Here is a 24,170-nt window from a genome sequence, read left to right as displayed (position 1 = left end):
CCCATCCCTCAGGTGACAGAACTGGGGGCTCAGCTGCAGCCAGGTCAGGAAGGGAAGGCGGGGACACCACAGTGCTCAGCTGGGACATTCCATGCACAGGGCAGGACCCCACGGCCCCCCCCAACGGGGGGACCCGAGGGACCCCCGCATCAGCACACGGTTCCTGGGACGGGTCCCCTGCAGCCGGCCTGGGTGTCAGGTGGGTCTCGACCTTTGCCACCACCTCCCTCCTGCAGAAGTGCAGCTGAGCCTGTTTCCCAGTCTGTAAAGCAGGATGAACAAAGCACCCGCAGCATGAAAGGTCATAGGGGTGAGGTGTGACCACTTCACATGCCAACAGGGGCTTCGATGACCCCGAGGTGGGCATCTCAGTACCACCTGCAGGGGGGCTCCAGGAAACAAACACTGCTGGCAGGACCCACAGGCCGGCGCTGCACGCCGAGCAGAAGCAGTGTGGAAAGGCAGAGGTCAGCGTGGACTTAGTGACCTCAGGGGCTCACGGGGCCTCCGGCTGCCGGGGGACAGAAGCTCTGATGTCATGCCAGGGCCCATGTCAGCACGAGAAGCTGAAAGGACAGTGTCTCTAGGAGAGGCCAGGAGGCCTGGATGAGGGCCATCACCCATGGCCTACAGGAGAGCCTACAGGAGGGACATGGGGCAGAGAGGGTTGTTCCAGGGCTAGCAGGTCTGTGGGGGCAGCTACGGGTGGGCGGGGCCACACCAGGGCCTGGGCAGAGCTGCCCATCCTTCCAGCAGGTCCCTCTCAGGGGTGCCAGGACCTCAGAGAGCGAGGCACTTCCCCTTCTTCCCGCCACCCTCTTGCAGGGGTGAGGCCCTGAGGATCAGGGTGAGGCCCTGAGGACGGGGCCTGGGCCACTCGGTCACAGCAAGATGGGCCGAGGCTGCAGGCTGGGTGGTCTGGAAGCAGGTGTACAACATAGCAGCAAACGTCTTCACCCTCCTCTGGGCTTCGGGCTCCCAACCTGTGAAACTGGGGAGCCAAGGGGCCGGAGTCTGAAATCTGGTGGCTCTGCAGGTGACTCTGTGTGCCTGTTTCCTCCACTGGTGGGGGGACCCCAACTGTGCACCCTCCGGGTCCCCTGCCAGAGAACAGCGCCCAGCTCAAGGCAGGAGAGGATGAACGCAGGCCTACCCTCAGGCACCCCAACACCACACCCACATCGCCCCCACCACCTGTGCACAGGATTCCTCTTGTGTAAACCAAAACAGAAACAGGATTCATGCATGTCAATGCACATACAATCCCGGATGGGACTTTACCCAGTGGCAGTTGGTGTTCCCCTGAGTAGAGGGTCCTTTTCTCATCATGTGTCCTGGGTGGTTAACAAGTGAACAGGCCTTAGAGATGAAAGACTGGGAGGGACACAGCACAGAAGGCGTCAGACGTGTGGCTCGGGCATTCCTGCTACACAGCGGCCACGGGCTGGTGGGGGCACGACTCATCCGAGTCCCCAAGGCACCGTGGCAGCGGCAAGAGTAGACTTACCCTCTCCTGCCCCGGGCAGGTACCTCTCAGGCCTGCCTTCTGCCACCAGCCTGGCAAAGCCCTGGGGAGGCCAGGTGGGGCCCAGGGACTGTGGGTCAGGGCCACAGGTGACCACTGCCTAGCCAGGGGCTGCAGCAGTGGGGAGCAGTCTCGATCCGAGCCCCAAGGCTCCCACCCCCGCCCACCGTGGGTCCGGGGAGCTGCTCACTCGGCCTTACTTGGCTTGCAGGAGAAACCCGTAAACACTTCCCTACTAGTTTCTGCCAGAGGGCGGGGGGTGGGGGCAGACGTGGCACAGGGGCTGGGCTGTCCCTTGCCCTATCCTAGTGCTGCCCTCGAGACAGGGCCTCCTGGTCCCTACAGCACTTGGGTGGCCACACCTGCCCTGCTTCCCTATAAACCCTGAAGCCAGGCCCTGACCCAGAAGGACCAGAGGTTTGGATCTATCCCACCTTTCTGAAAGAGGAAGATGGGGAGGTCGGCCTGGGAGGGAGCTGGCCTGACCAGAGTCCCCCTTCCCCTCTGGGGACAGGACCGTGGTCATGGAAGGCAAGTATAGGCTGGCACCCATGGAGCACGAGCCAAAGGCAGCGGGGGGAAAGGGAGCCCAAGGGGCTCCCCCACCTCACTGGCCGCCCAAGCAAGGCCCACAGGCCCTGCAGGAACCCCCGGCACCTGCACCTGCATGCTCCACTCACACATTCCCACCGCCTGCGCCTCTCCCCCATGAAACACTCCCTGCACCCCAGGGCGCCATGCCCCTGCCACCCTCCACCCAGGAAGCCAACCTCAGTGAGGGGCCCACTCTGCTGTCCCTGGGTGGCTCCAGTATGGTGCCACTCAGGCCCAGAAAAGGGGGTGCCTGCAGGCTGGCCTCAGGGATACAGAGCACCAGCTGCGACCAGTTTACAAAGCTCTAAGACCCAGGAGGCCTTCCGAGGGTCCTTCCCTGTCCCGGGATGGGAACTGGCCTGAAGTCAGCAGAGGATAGGGCGATGCACCGCGAGGGCCCCATGGGGTGGCCCAGGACACCGCGAGGGCCCCCGCAGCCGATGCCAAGGACACTGCGTTACCTACTCGGAACCCGGCCAAGAGCCCAGGGCCCTGCTGCAGCCGAGGGTTTAATTAGCACGGGCCGGGACACTGGGTTTTATGGCTCTCCCGACTTCAGAGGGCAGGGCCCCTCCCCGGGCCAGCTCCATGAAGCTATGGTGACTCCCAGGCCTGAGGGGGGACCCAGTGGCCACTGTGGGCTGGGGACAGCAACGGGGTACCCAGAGACACCCAGCACAGGCCTCCCACCCAGTCCTCATGGGTCGGGGAGCCCAGGCGCCCTTCCAGCCTCACCAGACTGCCCTTCCAAGCGGCTTCAGAGGTGAGGAGGGCAGCTGCAGAGCAACAGTGCAGGACGGCACGGGTGAGGGCAGGACCCACGGGTGTCCAGGCATCCGGAGACCTGACTGATGCCACGAGGCCCCTGCTATGCAGATCAGGCACCCTGAAGCAGGCTGGTCGGCGGTGTGGGAAGCCCAGCTGCGTGACCATCTGCAGACCCTCTGACCCCGAAGTGTCGTAAGTGGAGCCACCACACGGTCCACACGGTGGGCACCCCTGCTCTGTGGGTCACGTTGGGGCCGGGAGCACTGACAGGGCTCTGCATTCCTCATGCTTCTCCCCTGGCAGCCACTCACACCCCCACTCAAGTGCTAGGAAGTGGAGACCCCTGGCACTGCACAAAGGCCCCCACCCTGCCAGCAGAACCGCCCCTCACATCAGACTCTGGTGGCTCCCTCCCGGGACCAGGACCTGCGGAGCTTCCCTGGAAAACACGGGGACCAGGGCCTGTTGCTTGTTGTGGGCTGTGCCCCAGCAGGGTCAGCACCCGGCCACTAGCCCATATGACCTGCCAGCAGAGGCGCTCAGGCATAGAGGCTGAGGCTTCAGGCTCGGGTGGGGCCTGCATTCCACGGGGGACGGCCCTCCCAGGCAGGCCATCCTGCTGTGGCCACAGGTAAACATGCGGGGGCAGAGCCCCCAGGGAGGGATTGGATGGCCCAAGCCCCACATGGCACCCCCACCCACGTCTACATCCCCCACCTCAGGCCACCCAGAGCTTGGGGCCACAACTCACAGCAACAAAGGAACCCCCCTACCATGTTGCGGGGGGCAGTAGGGGGGGGCGGCGCCTGAAGCTGTCTGGCCTGGAGCTGCCTGGGCCAGGCCTGTCCAGGGCCCCCTTCAGCTCCTCAGGTCCCTGCTCTCCTGAGTCCCTGTCACTGAGACTTCCAGGGTCAGGCAGGACCTCCTCCAGCCACAAGGAAAGGGGTTCTCTGCAGAGCTGCACCCCAGACTGTGACAAGCAGACCCGGGCATCGGTGTGGAGACCCGGCCCTGACAGCTGTGCCTGCCTCATCCCTGGATGGCCACCTCACATCCCACAGGTCAGGTCATAGGACAGAGTCTGCTCCAGACAGGCATACCCCACCCTGCCCCCTGCAGAGCCCTGGGCAGTGTCAGGACATGCCCCCCAAAACGGGGGACACCTGGAGCTCCAGCCTGGGATACAGGTCTGCCCAGTGCCCCATGGCCAACAGGCGCCAACATCCTCCTAGGATGAGGGCCCCACGTCTGTGGAAGAGGGCAGTTGAAGGTGGGAGGTGCCAGGCTGGCTAGAAGCCACCACTCCTCTGTGAGCCTCTGTCCCCCGTCTAGACAGTGGGGGTAGCAGGTGTGACCCTGTCCTCCCAGGTGACCGAGGATCTAGGAGATGGACTGTATAGCAGTCAGCTCGGCTTGGGGCAGCAGGGGGCTTCAGGAACCAGAGTCCACTTTAAAACAGAAGAAGGACACCTGGGTGGCTCAGTGGTTGAGCGTCTGCCTTCGGCTCAGGGCATGATCCCGGGGTTCTGGGATCAAGTCCCACATCAGGCTCCCCAAAGGGAGCATGCTTCTCCCTCTGCCTATGTTTCTGCCTCTGTATGTCTCTCTCGTGAATAAATAAATAAAGTCTTTAAAAAGTAAAATAAAATGGAAAAAGAGGGCGTCTGGGCAGCTGAGTCGGTCAAGCATCTGACTTAATTTCAGCTCAGACAGTGACCTCAGGACTGCGGGATGGAGCCCTGCATTAGGGCTCAAGATCCTTACCCTCTGCCCCTCCCCTTACTCACACTCCCTCCCTTTCTCTCAAAAATTAAAATTAAGTGAATAAATAAAACCAAAGAAGAAGGTGTGAAGCCTGCCCCCTCGTGACCTAGCACATGCACCTGATGCCCTGGTCTCAGACCAGCCCTCAGGCCCTCATCCAGAGACCTCATGGGCCGAGCCGATTGGAGCAGATCGAGACAGCAATAGGCTCTGGGTAAACCAAGCTGCTGTTGCCGCCTTACCCCTAGACCAAAATTCCAGGCTAATTGATAAGACAGCTAGGTCCCCCAAGAGGCACCCCAACAGTATCTGAAATGATGGCTGTCACAAGGCCACAGCACACGGGGACTCTCCTGAGCCAAGACACAGGCCTCTCCACCTCAGCTGTGCACCTTGCCCCTGCAGGTGTGAGCGCAGGCCACCCACCCCTCACACAGCGACAGAACCCACCATATAGCACAGGGGCCACTCCCCTGCCCTGGACAACAGCCGCACCTGGAGCTGTCCCAGGACAAGATCGGCTACCTCAGGCCAGAGGGTGACCAACAAGGTGACCAGACAGCTCTGGGGTGAGCGCAAACAGCCAGGGCAGCGAGCTGGCACGAGAGTCCACACCTGCCGCAGACCCCAGATGATAAACACATGTGACCTGCCCATGTTAGGCTCAGGCCTAAGCCCAGGAGTGTTGAAGACCGGCATGAGAGCCGGAGATCTGCCTCGGTGCACAGTCTCCTGGGGGCAACGGTGGACGACTAAATAGTGCACAAAGAAGCAGGATGAGAACAAGCCTTTCCCCTGGGGGTAGATGGGACCTGGGCCTGGAGATCCTGCAGAGGATGGTCCAGTGCAAAGGCCCTGGGGTGGAAATGCTCTCAGGAAACCCAGGGGAAGGCAGTATGCCACTCTGCGTCTCCACCACAGAATGGATCCGCTATGACCCCTCTATCCAGCAGTGCCAAATTGTAGCAGAACCCACTCTATTAAAAAAAAAAAAAAAAAAAAAAAGAACCCACTCTGTTCAGCTGTGGTCCTTAAAGTGGGTTCCCAGGCCAGGCCACCAGCATCACCTGAGCATTCAGTGGCAGCTCAAGCTCTCCAGGAACAGGGATGTGCCCTAGACTCAGAATCCACTCTCCAGAAGGTTGTCTAGAGACCTAAAGGACCTGATGTGCTTTTTCCAAGTCAGAAGGAGCAGGTGACATGACCATTCATCACAACCTACTGGCTGTGTCTGCCTTTTGTATTTTGGTTTTTTAAAAAGACGTATTTATTTATTTTAGAGAGAAGGTGTGAGTGTGAATGGGGGGGGGCAGACTCCCCACTGAGCACAGAGCCCCATGCAGGGCTCGATCCCTGCAACCCCAAGATCATGACCTGAGCTGACATCAAGAGTCACACATCTAACCGAGTCACTCAGACCCCTCACACCTGTGTCTTGATGCTGCATCCAACCTGACAGTGTGACCTGGGGCCTCCTCTTCAAGAACAACAGCTTTCTGTTCCTGCCATGTGGAGCCCCCACTCCTTTGGCCTCGGGCAGCCGTCCTGAAGTCCCGGCAGTGAGGAACTGGCTGGCTCGTGTCCACCGCCCTACCTCCAGGACGAAGACATTGTCCACTCTACTGCAGCAGGCGGGGCTTTGGAGGAGCTTCTGGGCCACTGTTAAGTGGTGAATCTGGTGGCCACCCTCAGGGCCAGGGCTGCCCTTCCAAACATGGGGGTCTGCCCCAGGCAGGCCAAGTGCTCAATCTCCCCAGCCATAAGTCCAAGACTCGGGGTTGGGGTGCTGACTCAGAACCTCACCCTTGTGACTCAGCCAGCCCACAGCACCCTGAGTCTCAGCCTCTCCAGTCTGGCTTGTGCAAACGGGCAGCCGCAGAGCAGAGCCCAGTTGGCCCTGCTCTCTGGGGGCCCTTCCCGGCAAGAGGGAGGAATGCCACCCGGGCACCTCCCACTGGCAGGCCAGGCGGAGTCACTGGCCAGGTGGGGGAAGGGGACAAAGGCCCTTTGCAGGGCTGAGGGAATGTGGGGGCTGGGGGCTCTGGGTGGTGGCGGTCCTCACCTGTGTCTTTATATGGGAGCCCCTAACCCTGGTTCCGCCTTCCCACTGTCTGCCTTTTTCTCCCTCTTAGAGAAATGGGTCGTTGGGCATTGGCCCCTTTGACCCTTCCTCCCCAGCAAATATCCACCCCAGCACAGAGCCTACCCTCAGAAGGCACCCCACAAATAGCGTGCAAGCCCCTTGCAGAGACAGTGTGAGGACCAGATGACAGGTATTGCTGGGGGTGGCCTTGGCGAACCTGAGCTGCAATCTGCATTCTGGATCGGGCAGGAGGTCAGGGGACCTGTCAGAGAGCCCGGGGGTGTGATGAGAGATATGTCCTGAGCCAACCAGCACAGTGCACTGTCCCAGGACGTGCCTTTGTAACGGGCCGGGCTGGGTGTGGTGGCTTCTGCGTCAACCTGGGGAAGCTGTTTCACATTTAAATCCACTGACTGTAAGCAAAGCAGATGACCCTCCATGAGCCAACCGGATGAACCGAGCAGAGGAGGCCCCTGGGAAAGAAGGAATCTCTGGGGCTGCCCTGTGGAATGTGGACTCAGGATTGCAACATCCACCCTTGCCTGAATTCCCTGCCTGCCTCGGGAGCCCGGGCCTGTCACAGACGCCTTCCTTGCTCCCCCATGTGTGTGCGTGTGCATGTGTACAGCTTCCAGTGGAGGATGACCTACGCATCCTGGTCCCTCTGGCCCCACTGCTCTGACTGCCCCACCGGTGCCGAGCTTCTAGGCTGGCTCTGCGGCCCAGACCCAGGTGGCTGCAGGCCTGGGGGGACAGGCTGCCAGAGGCCCTGCGTGTTCTCTGGAAATTCAACAAGCTCATGATATGAGCAAGGGAAAAATCAACATGGTCTGCTCCCAACAAGCAGCCTGGCCCCACACAGGAGAGCAGCCCCGGGAGCATCGAGGCACAGGGAGGCACGGGGCTCTGTCCCCTGCTCATGTGAGGTGCCCTGAACAGCACACCCAACACTCACTTCCCTGTCCCCCACTCTGAGGTTTGGACGCAGAGCAGCGCAGAAGGCAATAAACACCTGCTTCCAAGCCTCACGCCTGCATGTGCTCTGCCATCGGAGATTTTGTCCACGATGCTAAGCTGCCTCAGCTCATTTCCCTGCGATCCCACTCCCTCCTCTAGGATTTCAGGATATCCTTCCAGAAAGAGCCACTTCTGAGCTCCGGAATCCATCCAGGGTCACTTCCAAGAGGGCATTCGGGCCTGCAGCTGTGGTCTGTCTGGGGCAGGAAAGAACAAAAGGAGGTGCGAGGCCAGGCCTCCTGCAAGACCATCTGGGCCATCCCTGAGTTCCCAAGAGAATGAAGCCAGAGGCCCTACTGGCGGCTGAGGGCGCAGAGGCCCACACAGCCCTGCCCTTCTGCTTCCTGAGGCATGAAGCCCAGGCCTCCCTGGAAAGCCCCCACCCCCCACATCTCAGGTCCCCACCAAGCGCCAAGCACCACGTGTGCCAGCAGCTCAGCCAAGGCAGGGCCGCCCTTCCAACACAAGCCCTCGGTGGAGAGAGGCCCTGCTGCTGCCCGCTCACAGAAGGGAAGTCACAGCCCAAGATCACTCCACCAGTGAGTGACACACCAGGCTGGACCCACCCCTCCCAACTGAGCTGTGGGCAGCCTGCCTCAGGACCCAGCTCCCCACTGCACTGGTGACAGGTGTGCCCTCACCCCTGGCCCAGCTCCCCCCGACCTCCTCAGTTCCACAGGCCCTCCAGACCAAGGTCTGAAGCACCATGCCATCGTGGGCAGCCCCAAGGCTTGCCCAGCACTGCAGCCCCACCAAGCCAAGGGCCACGGTCGGCACTGGCTCCTGGTGATGGAACACAGTCCCCAGAACTGATTAAGCAGTCACTTTGAGAGCAGAGAGTGCAGCTCCTCACGCCCTGGGGGAGATGGCGGGTGGGGACAGGGCTGGCCTGGCCAGCGCTATATGTTCAGTTCCTGGAAAAAGAGGGACGCGCTGCCGGCTCGCCCACTGCATCCTGTTTTTATGGAAACTAATCTAATTCCTAACAGTGCAGCAAGCAGCAGACACCCAAGGGGGTCTTGGGAGGCCATGGAGAGGGGGCCTGGGAGGCAGGAGGGCTCAGTCAGTCTGGCTGGTGGAGCCAGCTGACCTCGGCCAGCTCCACTTCCCAGGGTCAAAGCCTCGACCCCAGGGGAGGCTTGGGGACAAAGGGCCCTTCCCGGCAGTGAGGAACTGGCTGGCTCGTGTCCACCCCCCCATCTCAGCTGGACCCTGTTCCAGGATGGTTGTCCAGGGGCAGCTGTTCCCTTGAGGCTGCCACCCACAATGGGCAGGTCAGAAAGAACCAGAGTTGCCACTACCTTCGAGGACCTGGTCCTGACCTGGCAGCCTGGCGGCATCAGGCCTTGGCCAGAAGCTACCCCTGAGTCTGCACTCTGTACAGCAGGGACGCTGACCCCACCCACCTGGGAATTGGCCTGTGTGACACCAGTGTACTGCCATGGGCATGGTACTAGTATCGGCTGACTCTCATGCTATACCAGCAGGCTTTTCTCTGTTAACACAAAGCTTGCTGGAGCCTGACAGTGACGCCAGGTCTGGGAGACTCAGCTACCTGTCCAAAGCTGTGAGGCCCTGGCCCCAAGCAGGCCTACTGCCACCTGCTCGCTCCTGTTCCTAAAGGTCAGGGCTGAGCCCTGAGACCCCATAGGCTCCAAGTGGCAGGAGAGACAAGGTCTCAAGGGCATGAGGCCAGGCCCACCCCCAGGCTGCTGTGTCCCCCGGGTCCCCACTGACACACAGAAGGGCCGCATGGCTCAAGTGCACCTCCTCTAGCTGCTGCCACTGATGGCGAGAAACCACTGAGGCCCGGAGAAGCCTAGTGTGGGGGCCTGCCCTCTCTTCTCTCTGTCCTGGGCACCTGCAGGTCTGCAGAAACCTCTCCTCATGCCTCCCCCATGGTGTCCCTCCCACCGAGAGGCCCCCAAGGCCAGGGCCATTCCCATCCACAAGCACACATGATGTCCACTGGCTGGGGTCCCACCCCACCTACTCTGCCGGCCAAAAGGCACAATTCTGTCCTCGCAGCCTGGGTCTAGTGGGGCCCTGTGAGAGCCTGACAGGGACCTGCACGGGCACCATGGGGACAGCCTGGCACCCATCCCCACTGAACCATCTCCTGGTCCCCTGATGCCAGCCACACACATGCTTCTCTGACCAGGCACGAGGCCAGAGCCAGCTTCCAACGGCGGGACTTGGAACTTCATCCTCTTCAAGCTGAATCTCTGGCTGGTCCCTCAGAGGATGCATGAGAATGGGTGGCCCTGGGGCGGCGGCTGGAGGGCCACTGTCCTGCTCCTTCCATCACCAACTCCAACCTGAGAGCAGGGAGTGGTCTCTAGAGGCCAAGCTCTCTGCCCTGGAGCTTCACAGGCATCCTCCTTCTGGGGGCAGGGGCGGGGGGCGGAGGGGCCACGGGAAGCCTCCCCTGTAAGGGGATGGGAGAGGTAGCTGCCAGCACAGGCGCCCTCCAGCCACAAGCAAGGGCTCCGGGTGAGGACAGTGACATGCCTGCCCCAACCACTCCCCTCCACCCTGGGCCACCTGCATTCCGGGCTGGGAAGGACCCTCCTGCTGGCAGCCCAAACATCAGCCATGACATGCATCTGCTGCTGTCCTGCAGGAGTGCCCAGCAGCCCATGACTCAGCCCAATCCAGCAGGTTCCACTGTCCCCACCCATGGGGGCCTGCAGCTCAGCATCTTCCCCCCACCAGCCACCACCTCGGCTTTGGGACATCACCGTGCTGCCCCAGATTCCGCCCCGGTGAGAGCACAGACGTGCTTTGAGGAGCTCCCTAATTAGCTCTGTGGCATGCTATGCCGGGCGGCCGCAGGTGCAGCCCTCCCACCTCAGGACCAGCTGATTCAGATTCCTCACCAGCGCAGCCTGAGGCGGCACCCTTCTTGCCTCTCAGATCAACTTCACAAGGTCCCTTAGCCCACGCCACCTGGCGGGTCACCCCGAGGGCCACAAGGCTAAGCAGGGCAGGTGCTCTTCTTATGACTGGGACATAGAGAGGCCCCCGGATGGCAGGGCCCGCCTGCGACACACTGGGGAGGTATGTCCTACTTCTGCAGGCGCGGAGCTCGCGGCTCAGAGAGGTGGTGTAACTCGTCCCAGGGCGCCCAGCAGCTGGGTCTGAGGGACCGGCGTGCAGAAGCTTCTGCCCATGCTTTCCCCTCCCACCGTCTCCCACAAATGGCCTCGCAAACCTTCAGGTCTGGGGACTCTCGCTACCTGGCAGTCATGGAACACAGGGGCACGCACCCACACTTGAGCCTGAGTCCCAGCACGGCTGCAGCTGCGAGAGCCCCAGGGACGGCATTCAGGACACGGCAGAGGTCATGAGGTCCCAAGGCTACCCCAGCAGGCCCCCCACTCTCCAGGCACATGGAGCGGGGCCACTCCCTGCAAGGCCACTGGTAAGACCAAACCGCTACTGCCGAGGCCCTGGGGTCCAGCACCTCGTGTCTCCGCGGCCAACATCATCGCATGTGGATGTCCCTGACCCCAGCATGGTGGCCAGCGAGGAAGCTGGGGACAAGCCCTGTTGCCCGGTGGCCCGGACAGCTGCGTGCACTCATGTGACCCTGCTGCCAGCAGGTGCCACCACCGAGGACAATTTGATGAGGACACTGCCCCCAGTTGCAATAACTGCCAGACAGCCTGCCAACCCTGCATGCCCTGGAAGCCCCCCCGCCAGAGAGAGCACAGTGCTTGGGCTTCCTTCCCGGCAAACAATCACCATGCCCCCCCACCTTCTCGAGGAGACGACCCCTCTCTGTCCACAACCTCAAGTCACCCTGGGCAAAGGTGGAGCCACTGAGGCCACCCTGCTGGAACCCGCCTGCTGCTGGCCTGTACCCTGGGCAGCACCGGCCTCCCCACAGGGGCCACTTCATCTCAACACCACCGCAGGGCCTCCTCCCCACCCCAAGACACAAGATGGGCACAGTGGCTCCTGGCCCCTCAGGATGCCCAGAGCATCCATCGGGCTCTGGAAAATGGCACAGCCTGTCCAGCCCCTAGCGTGTCTGGCCTCCTCTGGAGTCCTCTCTCTGCCTTGGGACCCAGGGTCTCCTAGATTCCAAGGGATGTGTCCCCTGTGGCCCTGGCACAGGACTCAGCTCCTGACCTTGTCCCTTGCTTTTCACACAGGGGTCTGGGGATCCTGACTGAGTGGACAGCGTGCCCTCTGACAACAGAGGGCAGGGACCATGGGGCAAGAGAGCACAGGAGAAGACGGGCAGGGAGTCAAGTGAGCGGAGTACAGACCCCCTCAGAGGACAGGATGAATGGACAGGTGCTGCCTCCACGAGGAAAGGAGGGCCTCAGGCACAGGACATAGGGATACAGGGCCCAGGGCTCCCCTTCTCCCCCCCAGGGTCCAGGATCCCATGTGGAACAGCCTCCCAGCCAGACGACACACCCACATGTTGCTTCCGTGGTGGCTGGGGTCATCCTCAGGAGGCCCACCCACCCCTTGAAGCAGGACAGTCTTTGCCAAGGTGAGAGTAATAAGCAGAGTGCCCACTGCCAAAGGACTGGGGCTGCCTGGCCCTGAGGCTCCCCATGGGGCCTCCGAGCCCCTGTCCCTGGATCACCACATACACCAGCGAGTGCCCCCATGTTCCCCCATACTGCTGAGGCCCGGCTTCTGACCTTCAGAGATTAGGGCCCATCCCAGCCACCTCGCCCTGGGCTACCAAGATGTGCCCGGTGATAAGGTCCAGGACACAGTTTCTGAGGCAGGACAGGAAGTGTCACCACACAGGGCTCAGGAATCAGGGGGTGGCTGTGACCCCTGACACCTGGAGCATCAGAGGGCAGCCTCGAAAAGTGTCCATGTGACAGGCGTCCAGAGCCTCTGCGTATGCGCCTCCTACGGCCCACACGACCGTGCTGGTCCAGGAGGCAGGAAAGGAAGCGGGAACTGGGGTGGGCCTGGGCAAGGACCTGCAGGCAGCTCATCTGCCAGGCAGGTGCTCAGAGCTCGAGGACATCATGAACACAGAGGCGGAGTCGGGGACTGGAGGACCTAGTGGGGCACACCAGATGCAACGTCTGTAGGCCTTGGGGCTGCCCAGACCTGGAGTCAGTGGTGCGACTCCAGGGACCTTATCCTGAGGGGAGACAGTTGGGAGAAGGAAAACATGCTGTGCACACAGGTGTTCGTTGTGTCCCAGAACAACGGGGGACAATGGAGCAGGAGGCCCACCAGCAGATGAAAGAAACCCACTTCACCCAACAGACAGCCCAGGGGTGGCCGGGCTGACCAGAGTCCCAGCCATGGTGGCAGCCCCAGGACAACAGCAGGTGACAGCAGGCAGTCTCCGGAAGACCGTGGGTCAGAGGCCCTGGGGGGAGAGGTCTGAGCAGGAGGCCGGGGATGAACAGGAGGTGCCCCAGAAGGAGTGGAGGATCTAGTCAGAGCACAAGGCTGCCAGGCAGGACACACCAAGAAGCCTGCCAAGTGCCAGCACCCAGGCTGCAGTCACAGCACACCGGGCAGAGGAGGATGTGGTGGTGGGAAGGCGACCCCATAAACACAGCACATGACAAGCTAACGGGACTTGAAATTATGGTTGCCTACTCCTGATTAGACACTTAAGAAAAGGATCAGAGAGGGGCCCAGGTGGCTCAGTGGTTGAGCATCTGCCTTTGACTCAGGTAATGATCTCTAGGTCCTGGGATCAAGACCACATCGGGCTCCCTGCTGAGGGGTGGTGTGAGTCTGCTTCTCCCTCTCCCTCTGCCCCTTCCCCTGCTGTGCTCACTTTCTGCCAAATAAATAAACAAGATCTTTAAAAAAAAAAAAAAAAAAGATTAGGGACACCTAGGTGGCTCAGTGGTGGAGCATCTGCCTTTGGCTCAGGATGTGATCCTGGAGTTCCAGGATCGAGACCCGCATCAGGCTCCTGCATGGAGCTTGCTTCTCCCTCTGCCTATGTCTCTGCCTCTCTCTGTATCTCTCATAAATATATAAATAAAATCCTTTTTAAAAAAATAAAAGATTAGAATCAGCAAGCCAAAAGTAAGAAAACATTTGCAGTACACACAACTGATGAAAAATTTAGAATCTAGACCCAAAAAGAATGCCCATGAATAAAAAATAAAGACCTGCAACACAACGTTTCTAAGCAGGTAACTTTTAGAGGCACATCACAAGAGATATCACATGTGATGAGCATCACTTGGTGTGAGGGTGATGCAGACAGACCGAGGAGACCCAGGAGACACTTCACACCCAGACTGGCTGCCACAGGAGCGTGCAAGGTAGGTGGAGGTTGCAGGGGGCATGGGTGGGGGGGGCACTGAGCCAGAGACATGACACAGGGGTTTGTGCCCAAACGACCTGTCAGCTGGAGGGGCGGCTGCATAAGCTCAGGGACAAGGCCATGGAGCAAGGTCTGGGGCAGGTGCAGATGGAGGGCTGGCAGGTTGGGAGGGGCTGGGGAGCTGCCACCTGGGGACGTTTGCACTGGCAAAGGTGGCATGCCAGTGCAGACCGAAGGCATCTGCAATGTCCAGCAGATGGCACAGGTGCGAGCCCGCAGGGGAGCCAGCACCTCAGCATGGTGTCCTCTGCTCCTCTGGGGGACAGCATGAGAGCACCTCCTCTCTGCCATGGGACACAGACCTGCCTTGGGACAAAGCCTGGCTCTCTGGAGTGCCCCCTAGGAGCTGTGAGCCAGCCCACCGCATGTAGGAAAGGACAAGCAGAGGGTGGCTCAGCGGGCACCGAAATGGGCTGCTGTTTCCCATTAAAAGCTCCCTTTAGGGGTGCCTGGGTGGCTCCGGTGGTTAAATGTCTGACTCTTGATTTGGGCTCAAATCCTGACCTCAGGGTCTTGGGACCACTCCGAAGGGAAACTGCCTGAGATTCTCTCTTCTTCCCTCGGTCCCTCCCCCAGCTGGAGCACTTGCACACTCGCCAGCGTGCTCTCTCTCTCTCTCTCTGATACATAAATAAATCCTAAACAAAAAAATAATAAAACTGGCTTTAATGTTGTTACGGTGATGTGTCTCAACGGTGTTTCAGGCATAAAGAGAAATCAGATACACGAGTGAGGAGGACAGGAGCAGAACAGGCTGATGGGCCGGGCCCTACAGCTTGTCCCCGGGGGCGGGCTGCCTGCCTGGGGACCCCCCGACCGGGTCCTCTCCTGCTTTGCCCTGTCCCCACAGCAAGCACGGCAAGGGGGAGGGACAGACCAGCTCCCACATGGGCGCCGTGGGGCGGGCTGGCGGTCTGAAGAGCGCCCAGGCCTCCAGGCCCCCGTGTGGGGCGGCTCCTCCCTAGCGGCGGGCTCGGAGGCCACTGCAGCCACCCCTTCGCTGGCAAAGGAAACCACAGGAGGTGGCTCAGGCAGCCGGGCTCCCTTTAGCCTGAACGCGAGGAAGGAGAAGTGGCCCTGACTATATATACTCATGGAGAAAAACAGCGCGCAGATCGGGCCTGGTAAACAGCTGGCCCGTTATGGGGAACCTAAAAATACCCCCCTATAATTATGTTATTAAAACACACCAGAAACATCGACCCACCCCACTGAGCACAGTCCCCGCGAGACGCTGCAGGGAAGCAGGAGGACACCCACGTCGGCCTGAGGGTGCCCTGGCGTCACCCGGGGCCTGGCCCGGCTGGGACAGCTGCCTGGTCGCGCGGGGTGGCTCTCACGTCCCCAAGTGGGTGGTGGCTTCCCCTCAGGCTGAGGGGAGCCGTTCTGTCTCAGCCTCATCTGCTCCCGGACAAAAGGGGAAGCTTCTCGGCTTCCATTCCCAAGAGACACTCGCACTCGAGGACAGCAGCAGCGTGACCCTAGACACCCAGGAGCCACGGTAACTCAGAGACCCCTTCACTGAAAATGGCAGGGGAGACTGAGGCCCCCAGGGCGCATCTGTTTATGCTAGAACAGGAGCACACAGCCTGGGGCCTTCCTTCCAGAGCACCGGGCGACAGGTTCAGAGAATTAAGGAGGACGCGTCACCATATCTGAGCACGACATCACTGTTCCATGGAAAGTACTCATATATTACTCGTGTAATTAAAAGTAAACAGAAGGGGCAGCCCAGGTGGCTCAGCGGTTTAGCGCCACCTTCGGCCCAGGACCTGATCCTGGAGACCCTGGATCGAGTCCCACATCGGGCTCCCTGCATGGAGCCTGCTTCTCCCTCTGCCTGTGTCTCTGCCTCTTTCTTCTCTCTCTCTCTCTCTCTCTCTCTCTCTCTGTCTCATGAATAAATAAACAAAATCTTTAAAAGATAAAAAAATAAAAAGTAAACAGAAAATCAAAGCGGGAAGCCTCCACCCCAACTGTCCACCCAGCCCCTTCCTGCACGCCTCCCGCCCCCACCCGTCACCATTGAGGATTAGTGCCCCATCCAGACAGGGGCCCCCAGCCTGGCTGCCAGCTTCTGTCCTCGCCAGGTGTTCCGCTGTGCCCCCAGCCTGCCCGGCTCATGTCCAGCCTGGACTTTGCTCTACGTGACACTACGGGGGACACGGCGCTGCGGGAGGTATGTGGGGACTCCTGCATGGTAGCTTCGCTGCATGGCTTTCCTCCCACCCGTCCCTTGCACAGTGCCTCATGAACACACCCAACAAGGCACTTAGAGACCAAAGCACCGGGAGCCGTGGGATCCCAGATGACCCTCTGCAAGCAGAGGAGGCATGGCCTGTGAGAAGGGGAGAGGAATGAGCCCCAGCGCCCTTGCCCACATCCACCACCATTAGCACCAAAACAGAGCTCAGGCTCTTGGCTCCTGGCCAGGGCTCTGTCCCACGAGATCTGGATAAGAGAACACTTGAATGAATTTGGGAAACACTCCAGAATCTGGGGGGGGGGGGGGGGGGCGCATGGTGGCCGGGGTGGAGGGGGGGAACAAGCTGCAGAGACCCTCCATTCCTTAGCCCACTGGGCACACACCTCCTCCCCGCTCCCTGGGAACTGACGGCGGCTGACAGGGCAACCCTGTGTGCCCGGGACCCCAGGCCTGGGGACCCCTTCCACTCTGCTCCCCAGACACCTGGCCTGGCTGCTGACCACCAGCACTTAGGCCTGAAGTGCCGGCACATCTGGGAAAGTGCTCTGGGGCTCCTGGCCCCCCGGGACTGTGTGTGGGAGGGCTGGCCACCCCCTGCTCCCATCCAGAGCCCTAGACACCACAGAGATTAGAGACCTGGAAGCCGCCTTCAAACTTTTATTATCTCCTTTACAGGCTGGGAGAGTGGTGAGGGCCTGACAAGTTCATTCAGAGCAGGACACAAACCCCTCCAGCAAAATCAGCTACGCCTCCCAGAGACCTGTCACCCCACGTTCCCCTACAGGTAACATCATGCCAGCAGGTGTGGGCTCACCTGCTCTAGGACAAGAAACACTTCATCCCTAGCTTCATCACTTCCTACCTGCATGATCTCAGGTGAGTAAATTAAGTTCCCCACCCACTGGGTTCCTCATGGAGAAAACAAGCTAAACTCGGAGAAGTTCAAAGGTCAGGATCCGGACAGAGCTCAGGTGTAGAGCAGTGGTCCTGCCCTGCCCCGCCCACCTCCCCAGAAGGCTTCAAGCTAGGCAGGACAGGCAGCCAGCCACCCTGCTCTGCCTCTCCCCACCCCCACCCCTGCCCCGCAGGAAAAGCAGGAGGCAGACACTCGCCATGGATCTACGGCACGGCAGATGCGTGCTGCCTTATTAATTGCTTCTGGAATGCTTGAAGTCTTTACCACGAAGAAGTACACAAGTGCTTTGAGAACCAGAAGGAAGAAGATCTACGTTAAAATAAGAACCCACATGGGGCACCTGGGTGGCTCAGTCAGTTGGATTTCGGATCTTGGGGTCCTGGGATAGGGCCCTTCCGCGTGGGCTCTGTGTTCAGTGGGGTATCAGCTTGTCCCGCTGCCCCTCCCCCTGCTTGCTTACTGTCTCTCTCAAACAAATAAATAAAATCTTAAAAAGAATCTATATAAATAACATCTACATGTTTCTAAAATAGGTAACACAGAAAAGACCAACATTTTGTTGCACTGTAAGATGAAGAGGGTTTCTGAGGACCAGAGTGATCAGGAATGGCATTCTGTAAGAGGAGGCTCACAGTAGGCCCTGAAGACACTGGTGGCAGAGGAAGGGGCATCCACTGCCCTCTGGGGGGCTGGCCCCATGTCAGGACCCCAGCACAGGAGGCTGTCCCTGGGGCTGTGCTCAGAGCTGCTGGGCCCATCAAGGTGGAGGCGAGAAGGCTGGCCCCTCTTTCCCTTCATCTCTGAGCACAGGAGCAAATTTAGTGCTCGGTCAGAACAGGAGACACCGCCCAGGAAGCAGCCCTGGGGCCAGGATCTGAGACCGGGGACTCCTCCCACCCCCAGAGAAGACACTTCCTCTGCAGGACCCTTCCTGGCCAATGTGGGGCTCTCTAGGTCCTGCTCCTAGTGCGGTGACCACAGGTGGCCCGTCATCAGCTCCTCGGTGGGCCCTGCCCCTCCCTCAACAGGTACACAAGTGTACACGCACACCTGGGAGCCTATCCACCAGACTCCTCAGGCCTACTGACTCACTCCATCTTCCCAGGGGCCTCAGAGAGGCAGTGTCTACCTCCAGCTCCATGGCCACCCGGGTGTGGGTGCACCTGAAGAGCACGGCCCCGGGATGGGACAATCCCAGGCTCCATGCTGGCCTGAAGCACAGTGCCAGTCCCACACCCCCTCTCCCCTTTCCCCCAATTAGCAAATCCATCCTCCCACTGCCTTCCTGTCTGATCACAAGAGCGTCAGACGGTAATGATGAAGAGAAGGAAGTGCCCATTCTACACGGTAACACTTCTCAGTGACAGTGTAGCACAGGTGATGCCCCAGGCACAGTGGGAGTCCCACAGGGAGAAGCCATACTGCCACGGCACATGGGTTTCCCGTAGTCGGTGACAGTTACCAAGCTGTACCCACCTCCTCTCAGACCACGATGGGAATTTTCTGGCCACCCCTGCTAGGTCAAGAGTCGGGAGGTGTGGCCTATTCTCTGGGAATCACAAATTGTGCTGCCCAGACATCTCCCTAGAAGTTTCCAGCTCTGGGTCTTCTCCCCCCAGGGCTCAGGGACGATGGGGACAGGGGTGGGGTGGGGTGGGGGGATGATTATCTGAGGCCAGCATCCCTGCTGGAGAGTCTCTGCCAAGGTACAGTTGGGCTGTTCGAGGAGTGGCCTGGGGTAATTGAGGGGCACTCCGATGACTCAAGCCCTCCCCACGGCTGCTGCCTGGGCCCGCACCGGGCACCCATGACTAATATCCAAACGCCTCCTCCAGCATCCACACGCTTGCCTCCAAAACACTGCAGAGCTAGCCGTTTCTAGCCCAAGCCTATCACAGAATGAGGAGGTCCACAGAGAGCCGCAGAGCCAATGGCTCCAGCCGGGCAGCTGGGCCTGACCATCAGCGGGACAGCAGGAGGGTCCCCTGGGAGCTGCCCACGCCCAGGACGGGAGAGCCAGCCCAAGTCTCAGGTGTCACCGCCCGGCTCTCCATCAGATCCACACCAGCCTCTCCCAAAGCCGAAGAAAAATGTCAAAGCCCAAGCCCTACAACTGGGCACAGATTGAGTGTGAGGCATGACCTGGGCATCAGGTTTTTTTTAAAACAAATACAAAAACAAAAACAGACTTTATTTGGAGGGCAGTTTTAGATTTACAGGAAAACTGAAAAAGAATATAGTGAACTCATCATCAGTAGCTGAAAAGCTCCCAGGTGACTACAGGATGGCCCAGGTGGGAGCCCTGCACCAGCAGAAGCATCCAGAGAACAAGAGCGCTCCCTGTCACTCACACAGCCACAAGCCAGGAGCCCGAGGACCCAGGAGCCCTGACTCAGTAGCAAGCCAACAAACTCTGGCCCTTGGGCCCACTCTGGCTCTACCACCTGTTTTGGTACAGCCCGCAAGCTATGAACAGTTTTTACACGTTTTAACGGTCGGAAAGAATATCAGAAGAGTTCACGATGTGAAAATATTTACTATTTGGCTTGTTACAGGAAAAGTCTGCCCTCCTGCACCAGGAGACTCCACCACCTGCAGGGAGGTGAGTCCTACAGGAAGGGCCCTGGCCTCCACAGTACCCCCCCACAACGGGTTCCCTTCCCACCCGTGAGACCAGGCTGAAGCCACAGGTGCGTAGCACAGCAGTCAGAAGTAAACCTGGCCTTCCAGAAGCTTACCCGTTTACACACACACACACACACACACACACAGCCCCCTCCAGCTAGGTCTAGTCTGCTTGTCTGTACATCTGGCTTTCTAGAGGCAAGAGGAGGAAAGCCAGTCAATATGATGTCCAGTCCAGGTGACCCTGCACGCTCCCCTGAGCTGATCCCAGGCCGCCCTGTCCACACAGGGCTGACTCAAACTCTCCTCTCCAACCTCAATGGTTTCCATTGATTCCTGTCCTGAAAATTTCCCTCTTTCACCATCTTTCTCTGTTACAAATCAAAACAGAGTCTGTTTGGGAGCCAAAATGCAGGCCTCTCTGGCTCCCACACATTCCTGGTCCCCAGGGAAGCTCACTGCTACCTATAACAGGGGTTGGCAGAGGCCCACCTGGAGGGACGCAAGAGGCGCTGGGAGGGCTTTCAGGATAAAAACACCCCCACCCACCTCGGTCTGACAGATTTCCACGTCACAGACAGACTTCCACAAGGCAAAGCATTCCACGTTTCCCTGAACCAATTTAATCAGACTGCTTTCCAGCTCACACCCGTGGGGCTGGTGCAGACAACCCACGTGCAGGGGCTGAGGACCACGTGAAGCATTTCAGGAGTTCTGGGGTGCTCTCCCCGGGGCACAGAGAGGCCAGGAGGGCTGCAGAGGGGGAGGCCGCAGCAGCACCCAGCGTCCTGGGGACACTGATGAGCACCGCGGGCAGGAGACACTGAGGCCAGGGCTGAGGATCCCCGGCTTTAATACCGTATCAGAGCCTTGGGGGGTTCCTCCTCCAGCCCTGGACAGACCCTGAAGAGTCGGCCAGGGCAGGGGAAGGGCGGGGAGGAGCCTAAAGTATCTTTCCCAAAGCACAGGCCTGCCCCAGGCCGCGGGGGTGGGGCCGGGCGAGCTGAGGGCACAGACGATGTTAGTTCTGCTCCGGAGGCTCCAGATTAAACAGCTCCAGGCAGGAAGCCCGCCTTCTCCCAGATTGGTCAGGAAGTCATGATGCAAGTTTGCGCTTTTTCGGTTTTTTTTTTGTTTTGTTTTGTTTTTTGGGTTTTTTTTTGAACACGAAAGAGAAAAAGATTCGTGCCCCCTCCTCAGCCCTGCAGCCCTTCCCCGCGAGCAGGGCAGCCCCTCGGCGCCCCGACTCCCCCGCGTCCCCGCGGAGGCACCGGCTGCTGTCCGCGCGCTGACCGACCGGCCCCCGAGGGCGCCCGGCTGCCACCTCACCCCCCACCCCGCCGCCGCCCTCCAGGCCTGGCGCTGGGACGGAGCCCCGGCCTCCCCGGCCCCCCGGCCCCCCGGCCCCCCGGCCCCCCGGCCTCCCCGCCTCCCGGCCTCCCCGGCGCTCTCATGCTCCTGGAATGCGGGCCGCGCGTCCCGGGGAGTCTGCTGGGGCGTCCGGCCGCGACGTGGGGAGCGGGGCCGCAGCTCTCGCCGGGCCCGACCCCCGCCCGCGCCCACTCACCAGCCAGGAGTGCCAAGGGTAGCAGCAGCCAGTAGAGGACGGCGCCGAGCACGTGCCGCTCCATGCCCGGGGGCCCGGGGTCTCGGTGCCGCCGCGGCGCTAAGGGGACATGGCGCACAGGGCGGGTGCCGCACGTGCCGCGGCCAGGACCCCCGAGCGCGTCCTCGTCCTCCGCCTCGCGCTCCGCCGCCGCCCGGGGCCCCCCAAGCCTGCTCCGGTGCCAGCCCTGCCCCGCGGCGGAGCGCAGCGCGCGGCTCTGGGCGGCTGGCGGAGGCCGAGCAGGGCCGGACCGCGGCTGGGCGGTGCGCTCCCGCCCCTCCGCCCGCAGGCCTTTATAAGCTCGGCCCCCGCCCGCCCCGCGCGGCGTGCCCGCCCCCGCGCTGCCCCGACGGTCGGCGCGCCCGCGCCCCTCCGCGCCCCTCCGCGCCCCTCCGCGCCCCTCCGCGCCCCTCCGCGCCCCTCCGCGCCCCCGCGCGGCCCGCGCGCCCCGGAGCCCCAGAGGCCCCCCCAGCCGAGAGAGCCCCGGGCCGAGCGCGGAGGGGGGCCCGGCCGGCCCCGCGCTCCCCGGGCAGCACCCCACGCGCCACGGCGCCCCGCGTGGCCGGAGCGACTTTCGCTTTGCTGGTGTAGACGCGAGCGAGCAGCGCCCCCTGGGGACCGCGGGGTGGTCGCAGCCGCAGAACCGGGGCCACCTCCGCCCTCTCTGCCCTGAGGGCTTTGCTCTAAGGAGCAGGGACGGCGGCCAGAGCCCTGCCTGGGCTGGAAAAGCCAGGGTCTGACCAGGGTGCGCCGGGCATGTCACCCAGACCATCTCACCTGGGCCTCTGCTGCCCTGGAGGTGAGCTGGACGGGACAAACGGCAGACCCCGCAGGAGGCCGCTGGACCTGGCTTCTAGGTCCCGGACTGGGCCGCACAAGGGAATCAGCTGGCCGGTGGTTGTGGTTGGGGCCCAGAGAGCCTGTGGCCAGCACTGATCCACTCCACACCCACCTGCGGTTGCCAGCCGCCACCCAGGACAGACGTGCTGGGACACCTGAATGGCCCAGTCGGGGGAACGTGGACTCTTGGTTTCAGCTCAGGTCCGGATCTCAGGGTGGCAAGATCCAGCCCCACATGGGGATCTGTGCTGTGGAGTCAGCTGAAGACCCTCTCTCCCTCTCCCTCTCCCTCTATTGCTCCCTGATGCTCACTTGCTCGCTCTCAAATAATACATCTTTTAAAAAGCAAGAAATGCAGACTTTTAGAAGTTTGTTGCTCAATACCAACTGGTTTTCTCTCTGCCTCTTCTACCTGCTTCATCTTGCCTCAATTCCTGCTGGCATTGTGTCTGGCCCTGTGAGACTTGTAGCCTTGGGGTCCTGCCCCAAGGCCAGACCCCCAAGGAAGCTGGGGATACAAGGTCCAGTGTTTGGGAGTCCCAGGACCCCCTGCAAGTGCTGGCCAGTCCTAGCCTCTGGTGGAGATAGCTGATGCCACCCTCACGGGAAGCCAGCATCTGGCCACCTAGGGCCATCCCTCGGCAGGGGTTGTGGCCAAGGTCTCGGAGCAGCATTAACATCAACAGAGATGACCAAAAGGCTAGCCCACACGGGTACCACCGGCTGCTGGCTCTGTGGCCCCAGGAGGCATCCCTCCTCCCATGCCTCCCAGACCAGCTACGAGATGGGGCCCTAAGCAGCAGAGCTGTGAAGATTGAAGAGACCACATCAGAGTAGACTGAGAAGGAACAATTGCTGTCTGTGCCCTCAGTTACCTCCATGGGCATTCTCCACCAGGCCATGGACTGGAGACCAGAGGGCAGATGGAGAAGAAGGCCCTCCCAGAGCAACAGCAGTGGGGAACCTGTAGAATAGACACAAGCTACCGTGAGGCCTCCCCTTGCCCTTTCCTCTGCCTGGCCTGCCCTTGGGGCAACCGTGGGGGCAGGTGAGAGTGGGCATCCCCACACTCAGGACACTGATGTCCACCTTTACAGGCCTTGAAGGGACAGTCTGTAGGTTCAGTGGCCACAGTCCCAACCACCAACACCCTCCTCACCTTCTCAGAGAGGACTCATGCCCCAGCACACCACCTTCTAGTGAAATGTGCAGAGTTTCAGAAAGTAGACCCCTCCAAAGCAGAGGGGCAGGAGCAGGACCTCTGTGAGTCCTGGCTCACCACTGCCCTTCTCTGAGCTCTGCCCAAAAGAGTAAAATAAGAGGACTGAAGTCAAAAATCTCTGAGGGATCTCCACTCTGACATTAGAGGGTCTAAGGAATACTTGAAACCAGTGATTTTAAAATATGTGCATAGATAGAAGACCAGAGTGGGCCCTCATCCCCCTCTAGTGCTTCAGGGGGACCAGTTCTTTCCCATACAGGGAGCATAAGATAACCTTGTTTGTATAAAGGGTTTATTTTTTTTTTTTTTTTGTTTTTGTTTTTCTTTTTTTTTTTTTTTTTTTTTTTTTTAATTAACTTTTATTGGTGTTTAATTTACCAACATACAGAAAAACACCCAGTGCTCATCCCGTCAAGTGTCCACCTCAGTGCCCGTCACCCATTCCCCTCCAACACCCGCCCTCCTCCCCTTCCACCACCCCTAGTTCGTTTCCCCGAGTTAGGAGTCTTTATGTTCTGTCTCCCTTCCTGATATTTCCCAACATTTCTTTTCCCTTCCTTTATATTCCCTTTCACTATTATTCATATGTATAAAGGGTTTAAATGCAAATAAAAGTTTAAAAACCACTCCTTGATGCTAAGTACTTCTAAGGCTTAGGATATCA

The 24,170-nt window shown here is 60.2% G+C and overlaps 1 protein-coding gene and 1 long non-coding RNA gene across 3 annotated transcripts in view; one reads left to right on the top strand and one right to left on the bottom strand.

The window, feature by feature from the left end:
* The window catches only part of PIEZO1 (piezo type mechanosensitive ion channel component 1), a 54,996-nt gene extending 33,191 nt beyond the window's left edge, over window positions 1-21,805 (bottom strand). For both annotated transcript variants that reach the window (XM_041770407.1, XM_041770406.1), the window contains exon 1: window positions 21,406-21,805. In XM_041770407.1, coding sequence (XP_041626341.1) covers window positions 21,406-21,469 — 64 coding nt within the window. In that variant the 5' untranslated portion in view covers window positions 21,470-21,805. The remainder of the gene's footprint in view (window positions 1-21,405) is intronic.
* Window positions 16,105-18,091, top strand: LOC121499596. Its single transcript, XR_005990181.1, has 3 exons — window positions 16,105-16,270; window positions 16,973-17,173; window positions 17,386-18,091. It is a non-coding gene; the product is annotated as an uncharacterized LOC121499596 (long non-coding RNA).
* Window positions 21,806-24,170: the final 2,365 nt, after the last annotated feature.

Source organism: Vulpes lagopus, chromosome 10, assembly GCF_018345385.1.
Source record: "Vulpes lagopus strain Blue_001 chromosome 10, ASM1834538v1, whole genome shotgun sequence".
Taxonomy (NCBI): Eukaryota; Metazoa; Chordata; class Mammalia; order Carnivora; family Canidae; genus Vulpes; species Vulpes lagopus.
Note: the sequence above shows the minus strand (reverse complement) of the source record. Positions and strands in the feature narration are given on the sequence as shown.